Here is a 25,984-nt window from a genome sequence, read left to right as displayed (position 1 = left end):
TAATCTGGGGCCCAATTTTTAGTAACTTCATATGGATTTCTTTTTTTTCTGAGCCAAGGTGGCGCAGTGGTTAAAAGCAGCACTGCAGGCTACTGCTAGATCAGCAGGTCAGCGGTTCAAATCTCACCGGCTCAGGGTTGACTCAGCCTTCCATCCTTCCGAGGTGGGTAAAATGAGGACCCAGATTGTTGTTGGGGGCAATATGCTGACTCTCTGTAAACCACTTAGAGAGGCCTGAAAGGCCTATGAAGCGGTATATAAGTCTACTGCTATTTAAAAATCATCTCAGTCCTAAATAGTGTGGCTGAAAGTGTTTGCTTCGAGAACAATTTATTTAAAAAAATACAAATCAAAAAGCGAAGCAAAGAAGAATACTTTTCTAGCCTTCTAGCTGAAGAAAACAAAGCATCTTTCATGGAAAACACTTTCATACTTTTGACAGCAAGCCTCTCTCTGTATTTAACTCTTCTTTTCTGCTTTTGTACCTCTGCTTCAAAGCCTAAAACGCATCAAAAAAAGTTCTGGCTAAGGTCACATGTTGGCTTCCTTTCATCTGCTTCCTGGAGAAAGCATCCCACAGTATTTGATTTGTAAACGGCAGTTAAACCCCCCCCCCGCCCCCCCACCCCACCTTCCCATGGGCCCAATAGTTTGGAAGAATTTCTTCCTCTCAGCTGGAAGTTTAACATTACCAAACCCTCCTAAAAGGCTGTTGAAAACAAATGGAGTAAGTCAACACTACAATGCATTTTGATGTAGCATCACTGGGGGAGAAGTGAGTCTGGGAAGACCCCCCCCCTCCTTCTTTCAACTTAAAAGGGAAATAAATAAGATAAGTTGCATGGTAGTCCATAGAGTATTTTGTACAATAATCTTAAAGCCTGTTTCATGGGCCTTATCAGATGATTTTAATGTAGTTTGTAATGTTGAAATGAGACGTATGGATGTATGCATATATACAAACACACTCACTCACACACAAACTCTCTCTCTCTCTCTCTCACACACACACACTCACACACACATACTCACACACTCTCTCTCTCTCACACGCACACAGGGGGGGCAAAGAGATAGCACAGTTATTCATCTGATGTGATATTTCAATGTGCAGATGAAGATAGAATTAGAAAGTTAGTGGAATCCTACTGCTGATAAATCACATCGCTTCCCTATTGGCTGTGCTGTTGTGCATTTTCCAACACGTTGGAAATCTTCGAGGTGAAAAACTATACGTTTAAGAAAGACAGTGGACAGATCTTAGGTATATTCCAAAGAGGCAACTGGACTTTCTGGGGGTTTTTTTTGAAGGCGTTTGCTTCTCATCCAAGAAGCTTCTTCAGCTCTGAGCTGGAAACTTCTTGGATGAGAAGCAAAACACCTTCAAAGAAAAAAAAAACAGAAAGTCCAGTTGCCTCTTGTAAAAGCTCTTTTGGGACAACCATGACCTGGATGACTGGGAATCTCCAAGGCAGCGAACAAACCTATTTCCCTTCCTCCTTCTGTTTTCCTCACTATAATAACTTGTGAGATGAATTGCGCTGAGAAACAGTGAATAGGAGAGGTGGGTTTCTGCTGGCATTACTGCCACTTCGGTGTGCGTGTGTGTGTGTATTTGCACATAATAGCAATAGCAGTTAGACTTATATACCACTTCATAGGGCTTTCAGCCCTCTCTAAGCGGTTTACAGAGTCAGCATATCGCCCCCACAGTCTGGGTCCTCATTTCACCCACCTCGGAAGGATGGAAGGCTGAGTCAACCTTGAGCCGGTGAGATTTGAACAGCCGAACTGCAGAACTGCAGTCAGCTGAAGTAGCCTGCAGTGCTGCATTTAACCACTGCGCCACCTCGGCTCTCTTAAAGTGGAAGACCACACATTTGGAGACTCGGAAATTGTGGAAAGGGATGCCACGCAAAGGATCTACACATGGAAAAGAGGGCAGTTGATATAGCACAGGAGGGGAAAAAAATAAATATGGACAATGAAATTACCCTGTTGGCCTGTTTATCTGTATGGCTGTGCAATTAGCCCTTTTCCTCCATTTCCCAGGCTGCATTTCTCAAAGGCACCATTGATTTGCATTCTTCAGCTGCATGCAAGCTTTTAGCTCTGAACAACAACAACAAAAAATATATATGGAGCATAATATCAAATAATAGCCAATGAAAGTCAATGCCAGATCCAGATCTGCATAATGCCTTTCATTTTATAAGCTCAGTCCTTGGCTCAGTCCAAATCAATATCCTGAATCCTATTGAAAAATCTATAGACTTTTAGCTATTGTCTTCAAAGTACTCCAGAACACAACATAGACCCCCCACACACACCTCTTTAAGAGCTCTAAATTTCACCCTCCGAGTATCTTACATGAGAACACTACAGAAATGGAGGAAGGCTTTCTCTCATTCAAGGCAATTGTATTCAGTTGCAAAATATGTTATGTTCAGCAAGAAGGAAAGCTATATTTTTTTTTGCAATCCATTCATCCATTCATTATTTATTTATTAAAATCATGTTCATCACACCAATTCAAATGATCTACCTGGCTAATAAACTACACACATTGCAACACCCATAAAATCAACCAAATCTTAAACTCTTTATCGAGTCTGCATTGTCGTCCATTAAATGCCCTGCATTAATCTGCTAGCTAGGCCTCGATGGGCAAATTGTAAATTCTCTCTTGGTTAAATTATATAGGTCAAGGCAGATTCGATTTGGAGAAGATAATAAGGACCCAAACAATATAACTCTTCATAGCTGTATGAAATAGTACCTTGAACTGGACCACAACTCCTATAAGTAGAAGCTTTTGCAGAATAAGCCTCATTCTACTTTTCCTAGTTCCATCATAACAAAATGATTTCATTCGGTTGAGAGTATGTGGAATGTTGAGATCTGAGGTGTAATTCTGCACAATTCAATTTTTATTGTATTACGGTGGTCACCGATTGAAGTTGTTTTGTCCTTCTACGTAGTGGTGAGATTCGAATAATTTAACAACCGGTTCTCTGCCCTAATGACCAGTTGGGTAAGCGTGGCTCGGTGTTCATGTGACTGGGTGGGGGTGGCCAACTCAACATCACTCACGTCAATGGGAGCTTCGCCTAAGTTGTCACAATGCAATAAGGGTTAACCGGAGAGGCATTTTCTGTAAGCAGGGCAATAAAGACCAGGCTAGAAACAACATTGTTTCTAACAATTGTAATGCGCTCTACATGGGGCTGCCCTTGAAGAGTGTTCGAAGACTCCAGTTAGTCCAGAATGCAGCCGCGCGAGTGATTGTGGGTGCACCAAGGTACACCCACGTTACACCTATCCTCCGCGAGCTGCACTGGCTACCTATTAGTCTCCGAATCCGCTTCAAGGTGCTGGTCGCTACTTATAAAGCCCTTCATGGCATCGGACCTGGGTACCTGAGAGATCGCCTCCTGCCGATTACCTCTCTCAGACCAATTAGATCGCACGGGTTGGGTCTCCTCCGGATTCCATCCGCCAGCCAATGTCGGCTGGCGACTCCCCGGGGGAGAGCCTTCTCTGTTGCAGCTCCAGCCCTCTGGAACGAGCTCCCTGTTGAGATCCGGACCCTTACTACCCTCCCGGCTTTCCGCAAAGCCACCAAGTCCTGGCTGTTCCAGCAGGCTGGCGGGGTCTAAGAAACATCTACCTCCACGGAAATTGTGAATGTTGGCTTTGTTTTTAATATGTTGTCTTTGTCTCGTTTCCCCCTTTCCCTTGTCTTTTGTGAGCTGCCCGGAGTCCTCCGGGAGTGGGCGGCATACAAGACAAATAAATAAATAAATAAATAAATAAATAAATAAATAAATAAATAAATAAATAACACCAGAATGTTTCCTTCCTTCCTTCCTTCCTTCCTTCCTTCCTTCCTTCCTTCCTTCCTTCCTTCCTTCCTTCCTTCCTTCCTTCCTTCCTTCCTTCCTTCCAGGATTAACCCTGTAAAGTGGGGAAAAAATGAAAGGAGATTTCTTCCAACAACCGGTTCTCTGGATTGCTTAAAAAGTTAACAACCCGTTCTCCTGAATAGGTGCGAACTGGCTGAATCCCACCACTAGGATAAGGATGGGCAATTATGGCAACTTTGCGACCTGTGGACTTCAACTCCCCGAATTCCCTAGGTTGTAAAGATGCCGTTCCTGCCCACTTCTCTTTGTAGGAAAAGATATAGAAATTATATACTTTACTAGAATGGAATCACAAACACACACACACAAACACATCCTATCTGTATTATCTTGCTTCTGTCTCTCTGTCTCTGTCTCTGTCTCTGTCTCTCTCTGTCTCTCTCTCTCTGTCTCTCTCTCTCTGTCTCTCTCTCTCTGTCTCTCTGTCTCTCTGTCTCTCTCTCTCTCTTATCCATGTGGCTTACTACAACATATTTTAATTAGCCAAACAGGCTCCCAAACCACATTAGAAGTAAGAGCCAAGGTGGCGCAGTGGTTAAATGCAGCACTGCAGGCTACTGCTAGATCAGCAGTTCAGCGGTTCAAATCTCACCGGCTCAGGGTTGACTCAGCCTTCCATCCTTCCGAGGTGGGTGAAATGAGGACCCGGATTGTTGTTGGGGGCAATATGCTGACTCTGTAAACCGCTTAGAGAGGCCTGAAAGCCCCATGAAGCGGTATATAAGTCTACTGCTATTGCTATTACTTTCAAATTTTTAGCCTGCACTAGAAAATTCCAAGGGAAGAAAAGGGGCTGAAAAAGAGGAGGAAAATACACTCAAGGGTCTGTTGTTAAAAGACAGAGCTCTTATGACCAATTGAAAGGTCAACAGTTCAGGTCACTGATGATCTCCCTGCCAACTAGGTGGCAGTTGGAGAAGAACTGGAGGCAGCCGATGATTTAGCAGAGGGAATGGCTTTTTTTCCCCGTATTTCTTTCTGCTCTGCAGCCTGGTGGACTCGCTGCCAGGGAGATCGTATCTGCGGGGAGCCAAAGGCAGCTGATCAATCAGGAAAGTGATGGAATAGCTCGGCTCCCTGTGCGAAATGGTTGGTAGCCACAGGATGGTAATATGGAGCCTCAAGTAGGAGACGCCTCAGCTACCTTGCTGCTCTTTGTGCCCGCCGATCTGTAGCCAAAACACACACACACACACACACACACACACTCACACACGACAGGAGGCATGCCTGCATTCAGCCTCACTGGAATCCCTGCACCCCCTTATTTGTGCTATAAATAGTTGTTCAGTTATTTGTCGGGAAACCTGCACTGCATATCGGACATTAATACAATCGAGAGAGTCCAGAGTTTTTTAAGAGCCAAGGTGGCACAGTGGTTAAATGCAGCACTGCAGGCTACTGCTAGATCAGCAGTTCAGCGGTTCAAATCTCACCGGCTCAGGGTTGACTCAGCCTTCCATCCTTCCGAGGTGGGTGAAATGAGGACCCGGATTGTTGTTGGGGGCAATATGCTGACTCTCTGTAAACCGCTTAGAGAGGGCTGAAAGGCCTATGAAGCAGTATATAAGTCTACTGCTATTGCTATTGCTATTTCACGAGGAGAGTCCTCCACTCCTCTATTCACAACGGAATACCTTATGCCACCAAGCTTGAAATTTTGGGCTTGGACAACTTAGAACGATGCCGCCTTCGGTCTGGCCTGAGTGTAGTACATAAAATTATCTGCTACAACGTCCTACCTGTCAATGACTACTTCAGCTTCAACCACAACAATACACAAGCACACAATAGATACAAACTCAAGGTAAACCTCTCCAAACCTGATTGCAGAAAATACGACTTCAGCAACAGAGGGCTGGAATGCTCTACCTGACTCTGTGGTTTCATCCACAGACTCCCATAACTTTAATCTTAGACTGTCTACTGTTGACCTCAACCCATTCCTAAGAGGTCTGTGAGAGGCGTGCATCAGTGCACCAATGTGCCTGCCTTCCCTGTCCTACCGTCCCCACTAATTCATATCCATTTCCTGTATTCATAATCACGTTTATACTTATATCTGTTATATTATACATGTTTGACAAAATAAAACAAACAAACAGATAAATGGTAATACAGCCTCAAGTAGGAGATGCTTCAGTTAGTAACCTTGCTGCTCTTTGTTCCCTCAAATCTGTAGCGCATGCATGCACGCACACACACACACACACACACACACACACACACACACACACACACATGACAGGAGACATGCCTGCATTCAGCCTCACTGGAATTACTGCACCCCCTTATTTGTGCTATAAATAGTTGTTCAGTTATTGCTACATCAGAATTTTTAGCCTGGTGTCATTCCCATTGGGTTTCAAACCTTAACGTTTACAAAATTTGTGATAATCAAAACGTGTTGTCTGGAATTTAGACAGATTTTTCTTAATTCTTCCTCTTCCTCACCTCAAATGAACATTGAGCCGAGGTGGCGCAGTGGGTAGAGTGCAGCACTGCAGGCTACTTCAGCTGACTGTTATCTGCAGTTCGGCGGTTCAAATCTCACCGGCTCAAGGTTGACTCAGCCTTCCATCCTTCCGAGGTGGGTGAAATGAGGACCCGGATTGTTGTTGGGGGCGATATGCTGACTCTGTAAACTGCTTAGAGAGGTCTGAAAGCCCTATGAAGCGGTATATAAGTCTAACTGCTATTGCTATAACAAGAAGGAGGAGAAAATGTTTCCTGTCTGAAAAATCCAGCAATCACAAATATTGCTTTTCTAGTCATTTTAGTAGGATTGCTAATACCAACTGTAGTAGCCTTTCTCTTTTCTCTTTTCTTTTTTCTTTCTTTCCCCCCAATCTAAAAATGTAGTAACAGAAAATCAATTTTGAACAAGGCTGTGATTAGTCACTGAAAAAAATATATATAATTGAAATGACATTTTTAAGCTTTTAAGATTTACACATTAGATGGACCCTGAAATTATGCCATTTGTAATTTTTCCAGCCTAATAATTTCCCCTTGTTCCTGTTGCTAGAACTGTAGTTTCCTGTTACATGTAACTCGTCTCACTCTTACCAACTGATTTAGCATCTGTCTAAAGATAAATACGTTTGTGCTCGTTAAGCTCAGCTAGAAGGCAGTTCTAGATTAGCTCTGCAGCCTGGCTTCAAAATAAGCAGAATTCAGACCTAAAAAATGGAAGCAAATCCAATTTGGATAATGCAGGATAGCACACTAAAGTGTAGAATAGACTGAATTGTTCAGAATCCTGGATAGAACAGAGTCTAAAGTATTCTTCCCACCTGTTGCTTCAGTTAAGTATGCATTTTGTTTCATTTTCTTGCATCAGCAAAATAGTATATATGTAGGAGATGATCAGGCTGAGCCTGAGGGAGGGGTTAAATGTGTCATCAGTCATGAGCCACTGCACGCCCACAAGAGATTTAAGTCCAACCCACTTTGGATGCTTTCTTAATTCCCACTCATTTCCCTTGACCGCGAGTAGCTCAGGTTCTTGTAGAGAGCTTAAGCTTGCAATAAACCTTTATACTCATTTGCATTGCCTGAATCTCCTTGATTTCCCTGGCACTTGACATTATATGGGATATTGAGAATTAATCACAATCAGCCCAGAGACAAGAACTTTCGTTGCTAGAAGGTCAAGCAAAGTGCTCCGCCTGTTTGAATATACCACAGACCTCCCAACGGCCGATAAGATCTCACAGGTTGGGCCTTCTCTGGGTGCCGTCGACCGGACAATGCCGGCTGGCGGCCCCTCGGGGGAGGGCCTTCTCTGTAGCTGCTCCGGCCCTGTGGAACGATCTACCTGTAGAGATCCAGACCCTTCCCACTCTCTCGGCCTTCCATAAGGCCACTAAAACCTGGCTGTTCCGGCAGGCCTGGGGCTGTTGACTTCATAGCAATAGCAATAGCAATAGCAGTTAGACTTATATACCGCTTCATAGGGCTTTCAGCCCTCTCTAAGCGGTTTACAGAGTCAGCATATTGCCCCCAACAGTCTGGGTCCTCATTTCACCCACCTCGGAAGGATGGAAGGCTGAGTCAACCTTGAGCCGGTGAGATTTGAACCGCCGAACTGCAGATAACAGTCAGATGAAGTAGCCTGCAGTACTGCACTCTACCCACTGCGCCACCTCGGCTTCATGAATGAGGTCCAGTCCCATCTAGACTGAATGTATGGTGTGTTATTTTAAACTTGTTTCTCTTTTCTATTCTTAACTTTTATTTTGTTTTTGTAAGCCGCCCGGAGTCCTACGGGATAGGGCGGCATATAAATTTATTAAAATTCCAAAAAGTTCCAAGTTCAATCCCGACCTTCAGTGCATATATTCTCTACTATTGGAATAGCAAGTCCTTATCGACTTCCTGGATAGCAAAAGAAGAAAGGGCCATTCAAGTGTCCAAGGGTGTCAAACTCGAGGTTTGATGGCCGGATCTGGCCCACAGGGTGGGAACGCCCTGGAAACAGGAAATGACTGCCCCCTGGTGCCTCTGACAATGAAAATGGAGCAGAAGGTTGCAGGAGGTCAGCCGTATGATTCACATGCCTTCATGTAGAATGTCTGCCGAAATAATTTCTAGATTAAGGATGGCGCTAACTTGATGCTGGCAGGTGATTTTTCCTCTTCCATATATGACTTTGTTTTTACCATTGTGGACTGAATAACACCCAAGAATGCCGAATGAGAATGGCATGGTAACTTCATCGATATTGACCGATGAAGCCGAGGTGGCGCAGTGGTTAGGGTGCAGTACTGCAGGCTACTTTGGCTGACTGCTAGTTCAGCAGTTTGGCGGTTCAAATCTCACCGGCTCAAGGTTGACTCAGCCTTCCATCCTTCCGAGGTGGGTGAAATGAGGACCCAGACTGTGGGGGTGATATGCTGACTCTGTAAACCGCTTAGAGAGGGCTGAAAGCCCTAGGAAGCGGTATATAAGTCTAACTGCTATTGCTATTGCTATTGACTAATTTCTGTGTGTTCTGCTTTTCAAAGCGTTCACTTTAGAAAGGCTTAACAGAAAGAAAAATAAGCATGTGCCGGGGGGGGACGGGACACACTTCATATTTTCACTGTTCATTTTTAAATGCCTCAGACTGAAGGAACGTCAAATACATGCATGAAATCAGAGGTGATATTCAGCAGATTCTGACCAGTTCTGGAGAACCGGTAGCAGAAATTTTGAGTAGTTTGGAGAACCAGCAAATACTACCTCTGACTGGTCCTGCCCTCATCTATTCTCTGCCTCCTGAGTCCCAGCTGATCAGCAGGGAATGGGGATTTTGCAGTATCCTTCCCTTGCCACGCCCACCAAGCCACGCCCACCAAGCCATGTCATGCCCACCAAGCCACGCCCACAGAACCGGCAGTAAAGCTTTTTGAATCCTACCACTGCATGAAACCAAACTGAAGGAACGTTAGGTGATATCATACAAAATTTAAATCCTTTAAACCAAAATAATTGTGATAAATAAGGAAAATGATTTCCCTTTCCTTCATAATGTTAAGAAGCAGTCTTAAGAGTCTAGGAAAAGACCTTTTGTTAACAAAGAGTATCTGACTCTTTCATTAATGCTGAAATAAATTAATAAATCCCTGCCTGTTGCTTTATCCACCATCAAAAATAAGAGTTGATGCCTGCAAAAATCAGCCGAGGGTGCTATTTATTTGATCCCCAGTAGCCTGCAACATTCAGATTAGACCTTCTTACAATTTCCACAGCTAACTGCTTGGCTAAAAAAGATCAAGAGTGCAGCTTGGGAATCGCTGTTTCAGCTGCATGAATGCAATACAAGGGGACTTGTCCAGAGCCTCATCAAATCAGATTAATCAGAAAGGTTGTCCCAATGGATCTAGCCCCGAGCCTTGATTTCTATTTACAAAAAAAGGCATTTCAAGTTGGAGTCGAATTTTTATGACTTGCTGAAGTCAGCACCTGTGTAATTGCTGCTTAAGTGCATCCTTTTTAAAAAAGAAAACATTGATACCTCTGTCTGCAGTCTGCTGGTCTTTATGGGTCTCCCTACTTGCCTTCTCCAAGCTGCGGAGCCTTCTAATGGTGGGAAAGCTATAAAGAATAACTTAGAGGTATTTTATTCCCGAAAATGGCCTCCCTCATCACATTTCCTACTTAGCATGAGCTGCTAATTCTGAAACTCTCCATGGGAGTCAGTGGTGAGTTTCAAAAAAATTTCGAACCTACTCTGTGGGTGTGGCCTCCTTTGTGGGAGTGGCTTGCCGGCCATGTGACCTGGTGGGAGTGGCTTGTTGGCCATGTGTTTTCTCTCTCTCTCTCTCCTCTCTCTCTCCTTCCTTCCTTTTGTCTCTCTGTCCCTTTTTCCTTTTTTCTTTCATCTCTCTCTCACTTTTTCCTTCTTTTTTCTTTTTTATTTCTTTCTTTCTTCCTTTCTTTCTTTCTGTGTGAGTGTGTGTGTGTGTGTGAGTGGTGGGTTTCAAAATTTTTTGGAACCTCTTCTGTAGGTGTGGCCTGCTTTCCAGGTCCACTGGTGGAACCTCTTCTAACCGGTTCGGTAAGATTTGACGAACCGGTTCTACCGAACTGGTGCGAACTGGTTGGAACCCACCTCTGATGGGAGTTGATCTTATTCAACCAGGAAGGGGAAGTTGAGTATTTCATCTGAGCATTAATGCTAACTTACTTAATGGGCTATAATTACCTACAATGATCCAGCAGGAAAAGAATACTCTCTAGATAAACCCAAGTCACAAAACTAAAAGATTTGTGGAAAGAGCGAGCTCTAAGTAAGTCTAGGTTTTGATTTATCATTTTCTGTGTGGATTGCATGATTTATACACCTCTAAGACACTGAGCTTGTCGATCAGAAAGGTTGGCAGTTTGGCGGTTCGAATCCCTAGCGCCACTTAATGGAGTGAGCTCCCGTGACTTGTCCCAGCTTCTGCCAACCTAGCAGCTCGAAAGCATGTAAAAAATGCAAGTAGAAAAATAGGAACCACCTTTGGTGGGAAGGTAACAGTGTTCCATGCACCTTTGGCGTTTAGTCATGCCGGCCACATGACTAGAGAGACGTCTTCGAACAGCGCTGGCTCTTCGGCTTTGATATTTCTGCACTGAAGGCAAATGGAAATAATTTGTTCAACCTCACTGAGTTCTTATCTTTCTTTAATATCCATTTGCTTCTATTTTCATCCAATCATTTCTCTACTGCTTCTGATACAATATTGTTCTTTGCTGAATTTAATAGTCTTAATGATATGCCTTTATGAAAATGATATGCCCTTATAAAAAAATCCCCTTTTATATCACTATGCCGTTCAAGTGATATTTGTTCTTCTCCTTTCCATTATTTCAATAAAGCTTTCTTCTCTTTAATAGCTAGCTCCTTTAATGTAGCTTGTTGACCATTTTCGGTGACCTCTTGAAATTCACGCAAATGTGCATAAATTGTATTATTGTGGATTTAAATAATCTGAAGCATTCCGGAGAGGTCTGACCTTGTTGATTTTTCTCTTTCAACTTACATTTTACCAAACCTCTCGTTTGAAAGAAGATACCTCCTTCAAATCAAATAGAATTGCAAATGGCTTCGTTGCAGTTTTAATCCTGCGTATAAAATAAATTTGGTCGCTATAAAATAATTGCTTCTAATCAGTTTAACAATACTGATGTGGCCCACCAGCACAGCTGGCAGCAGAATCAGACAGTGAGGAGGGTTGGGGAGGAACCTGGGCCAGTCCTGGAGTCTGGTGAAGGCTCGGATGAGGGCTCTGTGTGGGAGGCAGAGAGGGGGCCAGAGCCATATGCCAGTTATCAGCTGCCTTCAGAGTCGGACCTCAGTGAGGCAGACAAACAGCTGGATCCTGTTCCCAGTGTGTGCATGTGCAGAGGTACCAGATGAAGGGAACAGGTAAAGAACTGTTTGATTTGGGAGAAAGACCACAGGTGAATGGCCCCTCCCAGAGGAAATAAAAGAGGAGGGAAAGGGGAATGGAGTTTGCAGGAGACAATTAGTTCGCTTCATTGGTTCGTGACTCTCCGAGGCTCCTTGCCAAGTTTTGCATATATCGTCCTGGCAGCTCTCCAAGCCTGATAAGGTCTGTGACCATAAATCCTCCCTCGAAAGACTTTGCTGGAGGTGAATGAGCAGAATTCACAGTAAATTAATAAAAGGGATTTTTGTTGGGACAAGGAGTTGCTTCCTGCTCTTAGGAAGCCGAACAAATACTTATATATCAAAAAGGTATGGGTACCATTTACAGTTAAATCTAGGATTATCTGCTCGGTCAGTTTTATGACTAACCATTCTTAGGCAGAGTTGCTTAAATATTTTTAATTTTACAACAAACGGAAAAAATAGGTGTAAAGGTATCTTTAAGTGTTAATGGACATTATAAATATCAACTTGAAATTCCTATGGTCATATCAGACCAACAGAATAGATTAGTGCTGTCATACTCGTGACCCACGGGCCGGATACGTCACACTCTGGCCATGCTGAGGTGGCGCAGTGGTTAGGGTGCAGTACTGCAGGCCACTTCAGCTGACTGTTATCTGCAGTTCGGCGGTTCAAATCTCACCGGCTCAAGGTTGACTCAGCCTTCCATCCTTCCCAGGTGGGTGAAATGAGGACCCAGACTGTGGGGGCGATATGCTGACTCTGTAAACCACTTAGAGAGGGCTGAAAGCCCTATGAAGCGGTATATAAGTCTAACTGCTATTGCTATTGACTGCAGCTCTGCAGTTCGGCGGTTCAAATCTCACCGGCTCAGGGTTGACTCAGCCTTCCATCCTTCCGAGGTGGGTGAAATGAGGACCCAGACTGTGGGGGCGATATGCTGACTCTGTAAACCGCTTAGAGAGGGCTGAAAGCCCTATGAAGCGGTATATAAGTCTAACTGCTATTGCTATTGCTATGCCCACGTCCAGGGGGAAAAATCGGGAAACGTCATGTGATGCTGCTGTGATGCCGTGAGTTTGACACCACCGGAATAGATCCATTAAAATAGTAAAATACATTGGCTTTCAACAGTTCTTTGCCTTTTGATTAATGAGATAAACAAACAGACAGACATATACACACAATACTGCGAATTCTTGCCTGCTTTTGCTCGATATCCCCAATTTTGCCAATTTTTAAAAATGTTTTCAAGATTTTATGCTCGTGATATTGAGTTTCATGTATGCTTGCTCTGATCTGAACATAGTGATTGACTGGAACTGCACTTGTTACAAATTACACTGGAAATTACCTATAGTTTTTTTCCCAACACCTTTAACACATTCATTCTTCCTTCATACAGTATATTGCGTTTGTGACTTGATCTTCATTCAAGTAACCTCTTTTGTCCTGAATCACTCATTGTTGTAATCAATCAACATACATTCAGAATCCAATCATTCTGGACGCTGTCTCTGCTTTGTTTTATCGCATACTCTTCATAAGTATCATTTCTCATTCTATACAACTGACTTTTATGTTTCTCTTGACTTATCCACCCGATGTTTTTATATAACAGTAAGCAGAATGACATTTTTCCACCCACACATTTTCATCTATTTCGATAAACACTCATACCGTACAACCAATCGCCTACCGCCGAATCTCTTTTTTAATCACATTTACCGTGCATTTTTCCATTTTAATGATTTTTCCGTCCACCTTTCCATTTTAATAAACGTTTTAGTGAAATATACAAAACCATCCACTTGTTCTTGTTTTTCACCATCTGGATATAACTTTTCCCTGTCAAAAATATACAACCGCCTTGACTTTTGATACACCAACCTTCAAATTCATATTCCTAGTCACAGTAGGTGCCTACCTATCTAATATTTGCAGCAAATCACTGAATCTCTCATCCAACAATGCAAATGATCTATATTCAAAAAGTAGACTCTTCCAACTTCACAAGTCCGTGATTCTCGCATCCGTTTATTTCTCAATGGTCTGCTGAAGAGCAAAAATCTGGCTTGCAAATTTTCTGCCTGTCAGAAAAGCAGACTGCAATTCCAAACTTTGCACGCTGTCGCCTTCTGTAGCCTTTCAATCAGAAGTCTGCCTTGACCTTCCCAGGCACACTTAGCAAACTAATCCCTCTCACTTGTATATTCAATGTGTGTGTGTGTTATATGTGTGTGTATGTGTATATTTAGGCATGCATATGTCTGTGTGTGTATATGTGAATGTATGTATAAAAGTAAAGGTTCCCCTCTCACATATGTGCTAGTCGTTCCTGACTCTAGGGGTGGTGCTCACCTCTGTTTGAAAGCCGAAGAGCCAGCGCTGTCCAAAGACATCTCCGTGGTCATGCGGCTGGTGTGACTAAATGCCAAAGGCGTACGGAACACTGTTCCCTTCCCACCAAAGGTGGTCCTTATTTTTCTACTTGCATTTTTTTACATGCTTTTGAACTGCTAGGTTGGCAGAAGCTGTTACATGGCACTAGGGATTCGAACTGCTGAATTGCTGACCTTTCTAATCGACAAGCTCACCGTCTACATACCTGTATGTATGTATGTATATGTGTGTGTAGATTTTTACAACCCCCGGTATGCCCAAATATGGGAGGAAGATCACTACTTCCATTCTCTGTCCTTCGGCTCGTCACAAGAGACCATCCAGGCAGAAACCCAATGTTTTTACTGTTGCCTTTTTGTTACATTTTGTTGTATTTGTGCTGATAAATACATCTATTAAATCTAATAGATACCTTTCACCCTGGCCTGGCTGATAACGGATAAGAGCCTGTGGCCTAATGGCTAAGATGCCTGCCTAGTATGTAATATAGCCCAGGTTCAAATCCCAGTAAGGGTATGGCTAGCTGATGAGAGCTAAATAGCTTGAAATAGATCTATACTAGTCTCCCTTTATTTATTTATCAGCACAAATAAACACACACACACAGACACACACACATATATATATATATATATACACATACACATACATACATACATACATACACACACACACACACACACATATATATATGTAGATACATATATGTACATATAAATACATATATGTATGTGTGTGTGTATATATATACATACATACATGTATTGTGTCACAACCCCTGGTATGCCCAAATATGGGAGGAGGAATACTGCTTCCTTTCTCTGTCTATCGGGTCATCACAAGAGACCATCACGACAGAAAGCCAATATTTTTACTGTTGCCTTTTTTTACATTTGTGTTGCATTTGTGCTGATAAATAAATAAAGGGAGACTAGTATAGATCTATTTCAAGCTATTTAGCTCTCATCAGCTAGCCATACCCTTACTGGGATTCGAACCTGGGCTGTATTACATATCAGGCAGTTATATTAGCCATTAAACCACAGCCTCTCCTCCTTTATCAGCTAGGCCAGGGAAATAGGTATGTATTGTGTCACAACCCCTGGTATGCCCAAATATGTACACACACACACACACACACACACACACACAACCACACACACAGACACACAGACACACACTGCATATCGTAGTGAGAGGAAATAGTTTTATACATTTCTTGTTTTTATGTGTCTTTGAGTCGAAGTTGATTCCTGGTAACTGCCTGGATTCGTTCCCTGCGGTTCTTTTTCCACGGGGGAAAAATTATCAGGCACAGATGCAGCCTTCAGAGATACATTAAACAAATTGCACAGCCACTCCATAAGCAAAACGTATTCATTTTCTTTTTTTTTTACTATTTCTCCAATTATTCTTTCTAAACCTGGAGCCCTATCATTTTTCAACGTTCCTGAGACTTTTATGACTTTATTTTCATAATTTTTTTTCCCCCTTGGACACGAAGATTTATAGCATTCATTTCTGCTTCATTCCTCCACACATCCCGAGCATTCTCATACATATCTCCAAAATAGTCCTTCTAGCGTCCTCTTGCTTCAATTTTCATCCCCAATCATTCTGTCCTTTTTTTTTTTTTATTTTTTTATTTTATTCATTCCGCTTAGAGGCTCCTGGCTTGTCTCTCTTCATCCACTTCCAAAATATTTCTTTTTTTCCCCTCTCGCTTTTCATTGACATTGCTCTGCACTTTCTCCCTTTTAATTTTAACACTCCCTTGCTCTTCTCTAACTACATTCTTTGCAATTATCTTCTTCCTTATATACATGTAGCACAATATTGTTCTTTGATATTCATTTTTTTCCAGAAATCCTTCTTTTATGTGATTTTTTTCCCCATCCTCATTTACACCCATCTTTCATCCCTCCCCACTATCTCTCTGCCAAGCATTCTTTTTCATATTTCACATCAGGGTAATTCCACACACTTCTTATTTTCCACTCTATTCTGGGTATAATAGAGTACACATCTTCCCTTTATTCTATTGGAACTTTAACATACCATTCCATCCTTCCGAGGTGAGTAAAATGAGGACCCGGATTGTTGTTGGGGGCAATATGCTGACTCTGTAAACCGCTTAGAGAGGGCTGAAAGCCCTAGGAAGCGGTATATAAGTCTACTGTTATTATTATTGCTATTATCTACAATATCTGCATTTTTCCTCTTTTTCCCCCCAATTGTTCAGCATTCACTCTGTTTTTGTTAATTTCTTTCATGTTTTTCCATGTATATTTCCCCCCCCCAAGTCTCATTCTTGACTCTACCAAAAATGATCTGTCCCAGATTCAGAATATCTCATCACCTTAGTAATCCTTCACTAATTCTCTCAGTCCTTCATCCTAAATTCTTAAATCCATCATGCCCTGTGTTCAATTCAGGGTGGTTGAAGGTTTTTCGTTGTGGTGGTGGTGGTGGTATATGCATGAATAGATTGATGCTTAAACTATGGCGTAAAACAAGCAGTCATTTTTTTAAAAATCACCATTCTCATTCATTCTTGGGTCTCTGCAAAATTCTTCTTTTCTTTTCCATCTAGCTCCAACTCATGCGTTTCTGTCAGCCTGAAAAATAATCTTTTCCCTAGATCTCATTCACTCAGAAAGTTGCACCGTTTTCTGCAAAACTCACCCCCCTATTTTTCATTATTCATTAGAGTAAAACATGTAACTGATGTCAGCCTATGAATTCCCTCTTTCGTAATACAGGCAGTCCTCAATTTACAACAATTCATTTAGTGACTGTCCGCAGTTAAAATGGCACTGAAAAACCATCTTTCACCCTTACAACCAACGCACTTTATGACGGTTGCAGTGTGTCAGGCTCATGTAGCATGTTTCTTCTAAATCTTAAATATGAAAAACATGGATAGAAGACTTGGCTCAGGTATTAGAAAAATATGCAGCTGCTTTTTGAATTGTGATATGTGGGAGTAATAGGAATCTTAGCTATTAATATATAGTAACTTCACTTTCCACATTTTTGCGTAAATAATCTTTGCCACCGTATTAAGGGCTTAAAACTCCAGGATGTCCTGCTTATAATCCTATAACGTGCTGCGTAACTTTGATGGTAAACTATGGATTTCATTTTTCGTCTTGTATATAAGCTCTACAAGATGATGTAGGAAAAAATACTGTATTTTCTTGACTGCTACATCAAAAGGTGTTTTCTTTTGTGATTGTAATGTTTGATCTGGAATGTGATCAGTTAGGATCACATCCCCGCACCGTGAAGACATTTTCATATTTGCTCAAGTAGAAATCTTCTACCCATCAAAACATGAAAGGCGATACGTGAATAATTTCTGAAAAACTATTTTAGCATAGTTATAAACTCTCAAGTTACTAAAGCTCCAATCCTTACAATGATTGTGCTGTTCACAAATCACATGATTGTCAAAAGCCTCCATTGGAAAGAAAGAACCCCATGGAGATCAATGTAATACTTTTGTCTCTAACTTCATATTTATTTAGGGAATGCTGACAATGTTAGAAGAACGTTTTCTTAGTAAGATTTTTTTGCAATACATATTTTCGAAATTCTGTTGCATCCAAGCCTCCCAAATATATATGAATTAGTCTTAAGACTCTCTGCAAAAGATTTTTTTGAAATAGATAACAACGATGTAATGAAAAACTGATTCATCTATGAATTGAATACTTTAGAATTTTTTGCTTAAAAAAGGATAAGGATAACAACGATTTTATGTATACTTGATAGAGGATTGGTGATATAATGTATAACCTTAAGAACATATTACAATGATATCTTGTTGTTGATAAATAATTTTAATAAGGGAAGAATTGAAAATTGGTATATATATATATATATATGCAGCGACTATTTAGAATATTTTGTTGAAAAATGAAGGAATAAGATTTCTGTTTGAAAGTATGAGATACAAGGATAACAATGAGCATAGGCATACCTGATAGTTGATTGGTGGAATTATGTATAATGGAAAATAGTGATATATAAATATAAATGGTTGGTTAAAAAAAATCTTTTCTTTCACATGGGGATTATATAAAGGTATATTGTTACCAAATAGATAACCAAGAATGTAAGGGAACTATGAATTATTGGGAAAAAAATAATACTAATCGTAATTGAACATATACTGTACAATGAAAGTGAGGTATTTAGTTATACTAAATCCATTTATTCGAGAATATGGATGTTAAAACACCTGTAACCAAATGACATGCTTATATGATGATGCTTTTTTTGTTGTTGGTGGTGGTTTTTTTGTGTGTATGTGTTGTCTGCATAATAAAAATAAAAATTTATATAAAAAAAACAACCCACATTGTTTCTGTGGCATATGTATGTGCTTTGAGACGTACGGGTTGAATACCGTCTTTTTTTGGAGTATAAGATGCACTTCTCCCCCAAAAGAGGATGAAAATTTGGGTGCGTCTTATACGCTGAGTGTAGCCCCACCCACCACTGGCCCCCACCCTTTGGCCTCTGCCTCCCAGCAATTTGCCTCCTTGCAGCAAAAAGCCAGTTCAGTTTCAGCCTAATTAGCACAAGCAGCTGATTGTTGGTTGGATCGGCCTCCCGACGATCAGCTGTTCAGGCTGCAGGGATTGCCATTGCCTATTGCCGCCTCTGCGCATCCTATTTTCGCCCTCCCCCACATCCCATTTTTGTCCTGTGCATGCCCCATTTTCAGCCTCCACGTGTCCCATTTTCCATCCATTCCGATCCCCGCTGCCCGCAACGGCGGAAAATGGGGCTTATGGCAAGGTGGAATATCATCTCCTCCGCCAATATTTCCACACAATTTCAGTCTTAGGAGGCAAGGGCTAAGATTGATCCAAAGTCCCTTAATGTATCTTAGAGCCGAGGTGGCGCAGTGGTTAAATGCAGCACTGCAGGCTACTTCAGCTGACTGCTAGTTCTGCAGTTCGGCGGTTCAAATCTCACCGGCTCAAGGTTGACTCAGCCTTCCATCCTTCCGAGGTGGGTAAAATGAGGAGCCGGATTGTTATTGGGGGCAATATGCTGACTCTGTCAACCGCTTAGAGAGGGCTGAAAGCCCTATGAAGTGGTATATAAGTCTAACTGCTATTGCTATTGCTATCTTCATGCTGAGGACAACTTAATGCAAACAGCAACCATCACCTCACATTGGCTCTCAGCATAAATAATGCTAAATGTGTTTCCTTCTAGGAATTGCTCTTATATTGCGATCTGATTGAATCAACGTTTGAAAATACAAAGTTGCCAAGCAGAAACGTCGACGCTTTAGATCATTTCCAGAAGTGCTTTGCAATTTTAAAAGTCCCCAAGGAAAGCGTGAACAGAGGAAGCGCCAGCCAATCAAAGCTTTTTGCTGACGAAGGAGCAAAAGACTGGAAAGCAATCCGTGTGGATCTGGTTGTTACTCCGTTTCAACATTATGCTTTTGCTCTCTTAGGATGGACGGGATCTAGGGTAAATAACTTCCTTTCCTCCTGTTTATATTCCTATCCTAGCTTGTATAAGACAATTGCAGTGCCATACATCTGAAAAAAAAAGGTGTTCATTTCTTTGGCTTACCACGTGTATATTAATTTTTTTCTTGTTTCTCGTCTGAAGGGTCCAGTGCTACTTTATGTCCTGAATAAGGTGGAAAAGTACTTACTGAAATAGTGTAGGTTACCAAGTGAATTTTATAAACTGTGGTGGAAAAATACCGACTTTAAGCAAGGAAATGAAGCATTTTTTTGATTGATGCAATAGCAATAGCAGTTAGACTTATATACCGCTTCATAGGGCTTTCAGCCCTCTCTAAGCGGTTTACAGAGTCAGCATATTGCCCCCAACAACAATCTGGGTCCTCATTTCACCCACCTCGGAAGGATGGAAGGCTGAGTCAACCCTGAGCCGGTGAGATTTGAACAGCTGAACTGCAGAACTGCAGTCAGCTGAAGTAGCCTGCAGGGTTGCATTTAACCACTGCGCCACCTCGGCAATGAAGTATCTTTCATTGGTGAGAACAACTATAGTGATTACTGTGGTCCCAGCCACAATAGCAATAGCAGTTAGACTTATATACCGCTTCATAGGGCTTTCAGCCCTCTCTAAGCGGTTTACAGAGTCAGCAAATCGCCCCCACAGTCTGGGTCCTCATTTCACCCACCTCGGAAGGATGGAAGGCTGAGTCGACCTTGAGCCGGTGAGATTAGAACCGCTGAACTGCAGACAGCAGTCAGCTGAAGTGGCCTGCAGTTACTGCACTCTGACCACTGCGCCACCTCGACCACCTCAAGGTTGCAAAAGAGTCCTGAAATGCTGTAATCGTGGTTATGGGTTATAGTCTCCCAGAATTGTAACATAGAAATTATCCAGAATGCAATATAAATCATAACTGTGATCTTTACAGCTGAATGCAGCATCTAATAACAACATGGGATGACTTAACGATGTTCTGGTCCAATCCATCTAAATTCTACATTCCTATAAGGGCTCCATGCTCACCCCTTTCTACTGATACTAGAACCTAAACAGTACCCTTTATTGCACCTATATAGCGTGTCCTTTCACACTTGAGACGGGATAGCAAGATGGTTTTTGTAATCCATCCTGAAACAGTTACAGAGAACAGCTCATCAACTCTTTCAGTTCTTCTGCTCTGCTCTGCCTAATATATCTTTCAGACCCATCAAGAAATGATAAAATATTATTTCCTCCCCCCCTGTAAGTCTTATCTGGTCTTCCCAATCCAGATTCAGTATAAGAGCCGAGGTGGCGCAGTGGTTAGGGTGCAGTACTGCAGGCCACTTCAGCTGACTGCTATCTGCAGTTCGGCGGTTCTAATCTCACCGGCTCAAGGTTGACTCAGCCTTCCATCCTTCCAAGGTGGGTAAAATGAGGACCCAGACTGTGGGGGCAATATGCTGACTCTGTAAACCGCTTAGAGAGGGCTGAAAGCCCTATGAAGCGGTATATAAGTCTAACTGCTATTGCTATATAACTGCTATTTCAGAGAAGCTATAAATACAAAATTCACTGGAGGAAAAACAACAATTTTGCACACAGGAAAATTCAAGTTTGACACTAGTTACCTATGATGACAACTTACTTTCCTTTTTTAGAATTGGAATTTCTTGAGCATATGAAGACTCATTAGGTCATCCATCAATCTGTTCCGCTTGTTTAGGATACCTTACTTGAGTATTTCAAAATCTTTCTCCTTGGTTATGGGAACTAGTGCTACACTTCTTTGAAATAACAGTTACGTTTAAGAGAAAACTTGCTTGAAAACGCACCGCGTCTTTTCTGTTAGAGTTTGTTGGAGAAATCACATTCAGAAAGCACACAAAGATAACTGTTTCAGCAGGATTCATTAACTTCTTTATATACATAACATGAATAATAAATATACAATATCAACAGTGGATTCTCCAACCTGGTAGTAATTACAGATAAACACAGGCAGAGGAGACATCAGCAGAGAACTGTTTAAGTTTGATTCAGACTAAATTAGTTATCTTGCACAGACTCAGAGCCGCATAGTTAAGCCATGCCCAGGTTGCTAGCTGTTTGGCATGGCTCTCCTAGAGTTCCTATTGGCTGACCCAGTTGCCATGCCTATACATTGCTATGTCTCTGCCAGTTCATGAATATTCTGACATTTTCATTTTCTGTTTTCTGTTTTTTTAAACTAGTTTCTAAAGACAGGGAATAGAAGTGTAAAAACTCTAGAGTAAATGTGGAAGGAGGAAATATAATTTTAATAAGCAGAAGGCTTCAGGGATTAAAAAAAATGTAAATAAACGAAGCAAAACCCAAATATTAATTCACATATTTCGTAGACAACTGTACAACATTTGAATTAAAAATGCATTGCATTCTGATTTTATAGAAATTTGATTTTATGGAATAAATATGGAAATCAGAATATTTTTTTTAAAATAACCTTTCGTTCATGTCTTCCTGTCTTCCTGTCTCCCTAAAATGATAACACTGAAATGGTCAGAAGAATGGGAAGCATGCTTTCAGGAAAGAATCAGCCAAGTTTGTTGAATACAATTTAGGAAGTCTAGACTATAACTGTAATTTATATATTAACTCTAGAAGTAAGTATTTAACCCAATGTTATTTATTTCTGAATATTGCTGGAGGCTTCACTGATTCCCTTAATATTGTATGCATTTTGTGTTTCTTTTGACAGTTGCTTCTAATCTCTAGGCAGCTACCAACAAACACATTATAAACTGTAATGTTTCCTGAAAAAGTGCAAACACCTAAAGATTTTTGTTTTACACAGGCATCTTCTGTGAGTCAGAAGCAAACGGAATCCACTGTGTGTTTCAATTAAGCTTCAACCATCTCTTCTTACAAAGTTATAATTTTTAAGGAGACAGTATTAGCTAATGTGATATAGTATTGTACATGCAAGAGAGTCGCTCTGGGTGAACATCCATTACAAAGCTTGTAATGTAATATCACAATATCACATTACTTATGGTTATGTGTGCAGTAATGAGGACCTAGCAGGCTTCCTCATGACTAGTCTATAATATTAGCTCTGAGGAACGTCTTTACTTTAGGATTTTAAAAGTCATTGCAGGACGATATCAATTTATCTTAAATTTATCCTAAATTTATATCGACAGTACATTCATTAAAGTTTGTAACAAAGAGTGCTACAATAGATTAAACTAGATAGATAGATAGATAGATAGATAGACGATAGAAGATAGACGATAGACGATAGACGATAGACGATAGACGATAGACGATAGACGATAGACGATAGACGATAGACGATAGACGATAGACGATAGACGATAGACGATAGACGATAGACGATAGACGATAGACGATAGACGATAGACGATAGACGATAGACATAGATTGATAGGTAGATAGGTAGGTAGGTAGGTAGGTAGGTAGGTAGATAGATAGATAGATAGATAGATAGATAGATAGATGATAGATAGATAGATAGATAGATAGATAGATAGATAGATAGATAGGATAGATTGATGAGAGATAGATAGATAGATAATTTGGCTTTGCTGTAATAACACTGAGTATTTTATATGCATGCAGCAATTTGAACGTGATCTGCGGAGATATGCCAGCCACGAGAAGAAAATGATGTTGGATAATCATGCCTTATACGATAAAACCAAGGTAATGTCTTTTCCTTTCTACCGTCATTACTGAATTCATCAATCATTCCCCTGTTCACTGCCTTTTTCATCCCCCGATCTGTTAAGCAGAAATTAGACCTCTGATTGTCAAATAAATTGAAGGTCAAATAATTGCAATTACCTTGAAATATTTCACACGAGTAGCTTTGTACAGAAAGAGGGAAAATAAATAAATTAAATGAAGTTTAAAATGTAGAAGTGAGGCTATTTTTCCTTCCTTTCTAAAAATTAGTAGAAGAGGAGGTTCCTGCCTACTTATTCAATATTTATATGATTTCCTGTTGGCAAATGATGTCCACAGTGAGAAACACAAATTGTTAACTGTGTAGCTTCTACCACCAGGTAACATTCCAGCGTTGTGTTTAAATTCAGGTTTCTTGCATATTTATACACAAACAATTAATGGATTTGGATTTGAGCCCAATCCCTTCCTTTTTCCAGCCCCTAGCCTCTTTTCCTTTATTTTATTTCTCTTATTACTATGCGACTCTCACTTGCTTCCTATTGTTACAAGGGCCACGAGACTTAACCTTGAAGGATGGTAGTAAGTATTAAGTAATTAAATGAACTCACATAGTCATTCAAACAATTTCGTATTACAGAGAAAATTGCACATATGAAATAAAGCATCACTTAGAGAAACATTTCAGAAAGAATATTAATGGAAGAGAATTTCCAGTTAAAGTCGAAGTAGCAATTTAATTTCTAAATTCCAATTATATTCTCTGGAACGTAAAATGTGGGTGTTTGAAATCATTGTTAAAATTTACTTTGTCAACCTATAGAATGCTTTTAATTTGATTTAGCTAAATGACTGAGAGAAAGGAAAACTTGTCTCTCAAGTGCTCAGATTAGTAAGTTTTGAATAGAAGCTAAGATCTCAGAGAGTATATAAAAAAAGAAAGACTTAATTTCTCGTCTTCCTTGTTTCTTAATCCCCCAAAGGAATAAAATAAATAAGATTCAGTTAGCCTTGAAAACAAAGCCTAGCTGAGACAAAAATAATTTTACGCATACTTCATCCAAAGGAAAGAAATGTATTCCTCTGGTAATAGTCCAAAGACTATGGGATGTTTTGGAAACTCGTGGGAACATTTTCTTCTGAAGCTATACTGATCTGAAAATAGGCCACCTGAGAAGCTGAGAAACACCCAAGTATAATTGTATGATCCTTGCAGCTAGTATTCTGCCCAGCTCGGTGAACCTCCAAACAGACTGGAAACATGAATTAATTCTATTTTATTGTAAGGCTACATTAACAGAATCTTAGCAATAGCAATAGCAGTTAGACTTATATACCGCTTCATAGGGCTTTCAGCCCTCTCTAAGCGGTTTACAGAGTCAGCATATCGCCCCCAACAGTCTGGGTCCTCATTTTACCCACCTCGGAAGGATGGAAGGCTGAGTCAACCCTGAGCCGGTGAGATTAGAACCGCCGAACTGCAGATAACAGTCAGCTGAAGTGGCCTGCAGTACTGCACCCTAACCACTGCGCCACTTCGCCACCACCTAATCTTGCAAATCTAAAGGTACAAACTTCCTTCCAGCACTTTTGACTGTTTGATTCCTTATGGAAATTGCTTCCCAAGTTTATTTCTCTGATCATTAAGTCACTTGGAGCTCTCTTGTTTGATTGTTTCCTGGACAGCAAACATTCCATTACATTGGGCATGATGGTGATAACTGATTAAAATTGTTTTTTTTTTAAATTAAAAAAAAAACACTAAAATCTATAAAGAGGGAAGAATGTAACTGTTTTGTGGAGATTACACTGTTTTATAGCAATAGCAATAGCAATAGTTAGACTTATATACCGCTTCATAGGGCTTTCAGCCCTCTCTAAGCGGTTTACAGAGTCAGCATATCGCCCCCAACAATCTGGGTCCTCATTTCACCCACCTCGGAAGGATGGAAGGCTGAGTCAACCTTGAGCCGGTGAGATTTGAACCGCTGAACTGCAGTTAGCAGTCAGCTGAAGTGGCCTGCAGTACTGCACCCTCACCACTGCGCCACCTCGGCTCTACGCATGTAATGATTCTAATCTCCTTTCTCAGAATTGAAACACCTTTCCAAAGGTTGGAAATTATTAAATTATTTGAATCTGACCGCTGGATGAATGCTTTCTATCTGAAGATAAATACATGGTTGAGGCTCAACACATCTGGATAGCAACAAGTTACAGAAAGCGGGTCAAAATTGCCAATAGAAGCATCCTAATTCGTCAAATCTTTTGCTAGCAACTGAGAATGTTTGTGTTGATTTGTTTGTTTTCATACTCTGTTTTATCATCAAAAAAAACCAGAAGTGGCTTTACTTGCCAATCTAAAAAAAGGATCTTCAATAGTTCTTTACAAACCTGGAACTCTGCAGACTGGAGTTTGGCAGATGCTAAAATTATGTAGTGCTAACAGAGAAGCAGTCAGTCTTGAGCGAACATATTGATGAATTAAACATGGTACAGCTGCAGTGTTTGGTTTAGATGTCTGCCGTAATGACTGGATTAGCCATAAAGTAAACATAAAGATTCCAAGTTTATAATATTGATTTCCAATGTGATC

At 40.9% G+C, this 25,984-nt stretch overlaps 1 protein-coding gene across 1 annotated transcript in view; it reads left to right on the top strand.

Moving 5' to 3' along the window:
• Positions 1-25,984, top strand: part of DNTT (DNA nucleotidylexotransferase) — a 147,525-nt gene that overhangs the window by 108,236 nt on the left and 13,305 nt on the right. Inside the window, exons 10-11 of the mRNA XM_087702116.1 lie at positions 19,453-19,716; positions 23,323-23,406. Coding sequence (XP_087558242.1) covers positions 19,453-19,716; positions 23,323-23,406 — 348 coding nt within the window. The remainder of the gene's footprint in view (positions 1-19,452; positions 19,717-23,322; positions 23,407-25,984) is intronic.

This window comes from Thamnophis sirtalis, unplaced genomic scaffold (genome assembly GCF_051295495.1).
Source record: "Thamnophis sirtalis isolate CommonGarterSnake01/CBP01778 unplaced genomic scaffold, rThaSir2_p1.2 scaffold_15, whole genome shotgun sequence".
Classification (NCBI taxonomy): domain Eukaryota; kingdom Metazoa; phylum Chordata; class Lepidosauria; order Squamata; family Natricidae; genus Thamnophis; species Thamnophis sirtalis.
The sequence above is the reverse complement of the archived record's forward strand: the minus strand, read 5'-3'. Positions and strand labels throughout refer to the sequence as shown.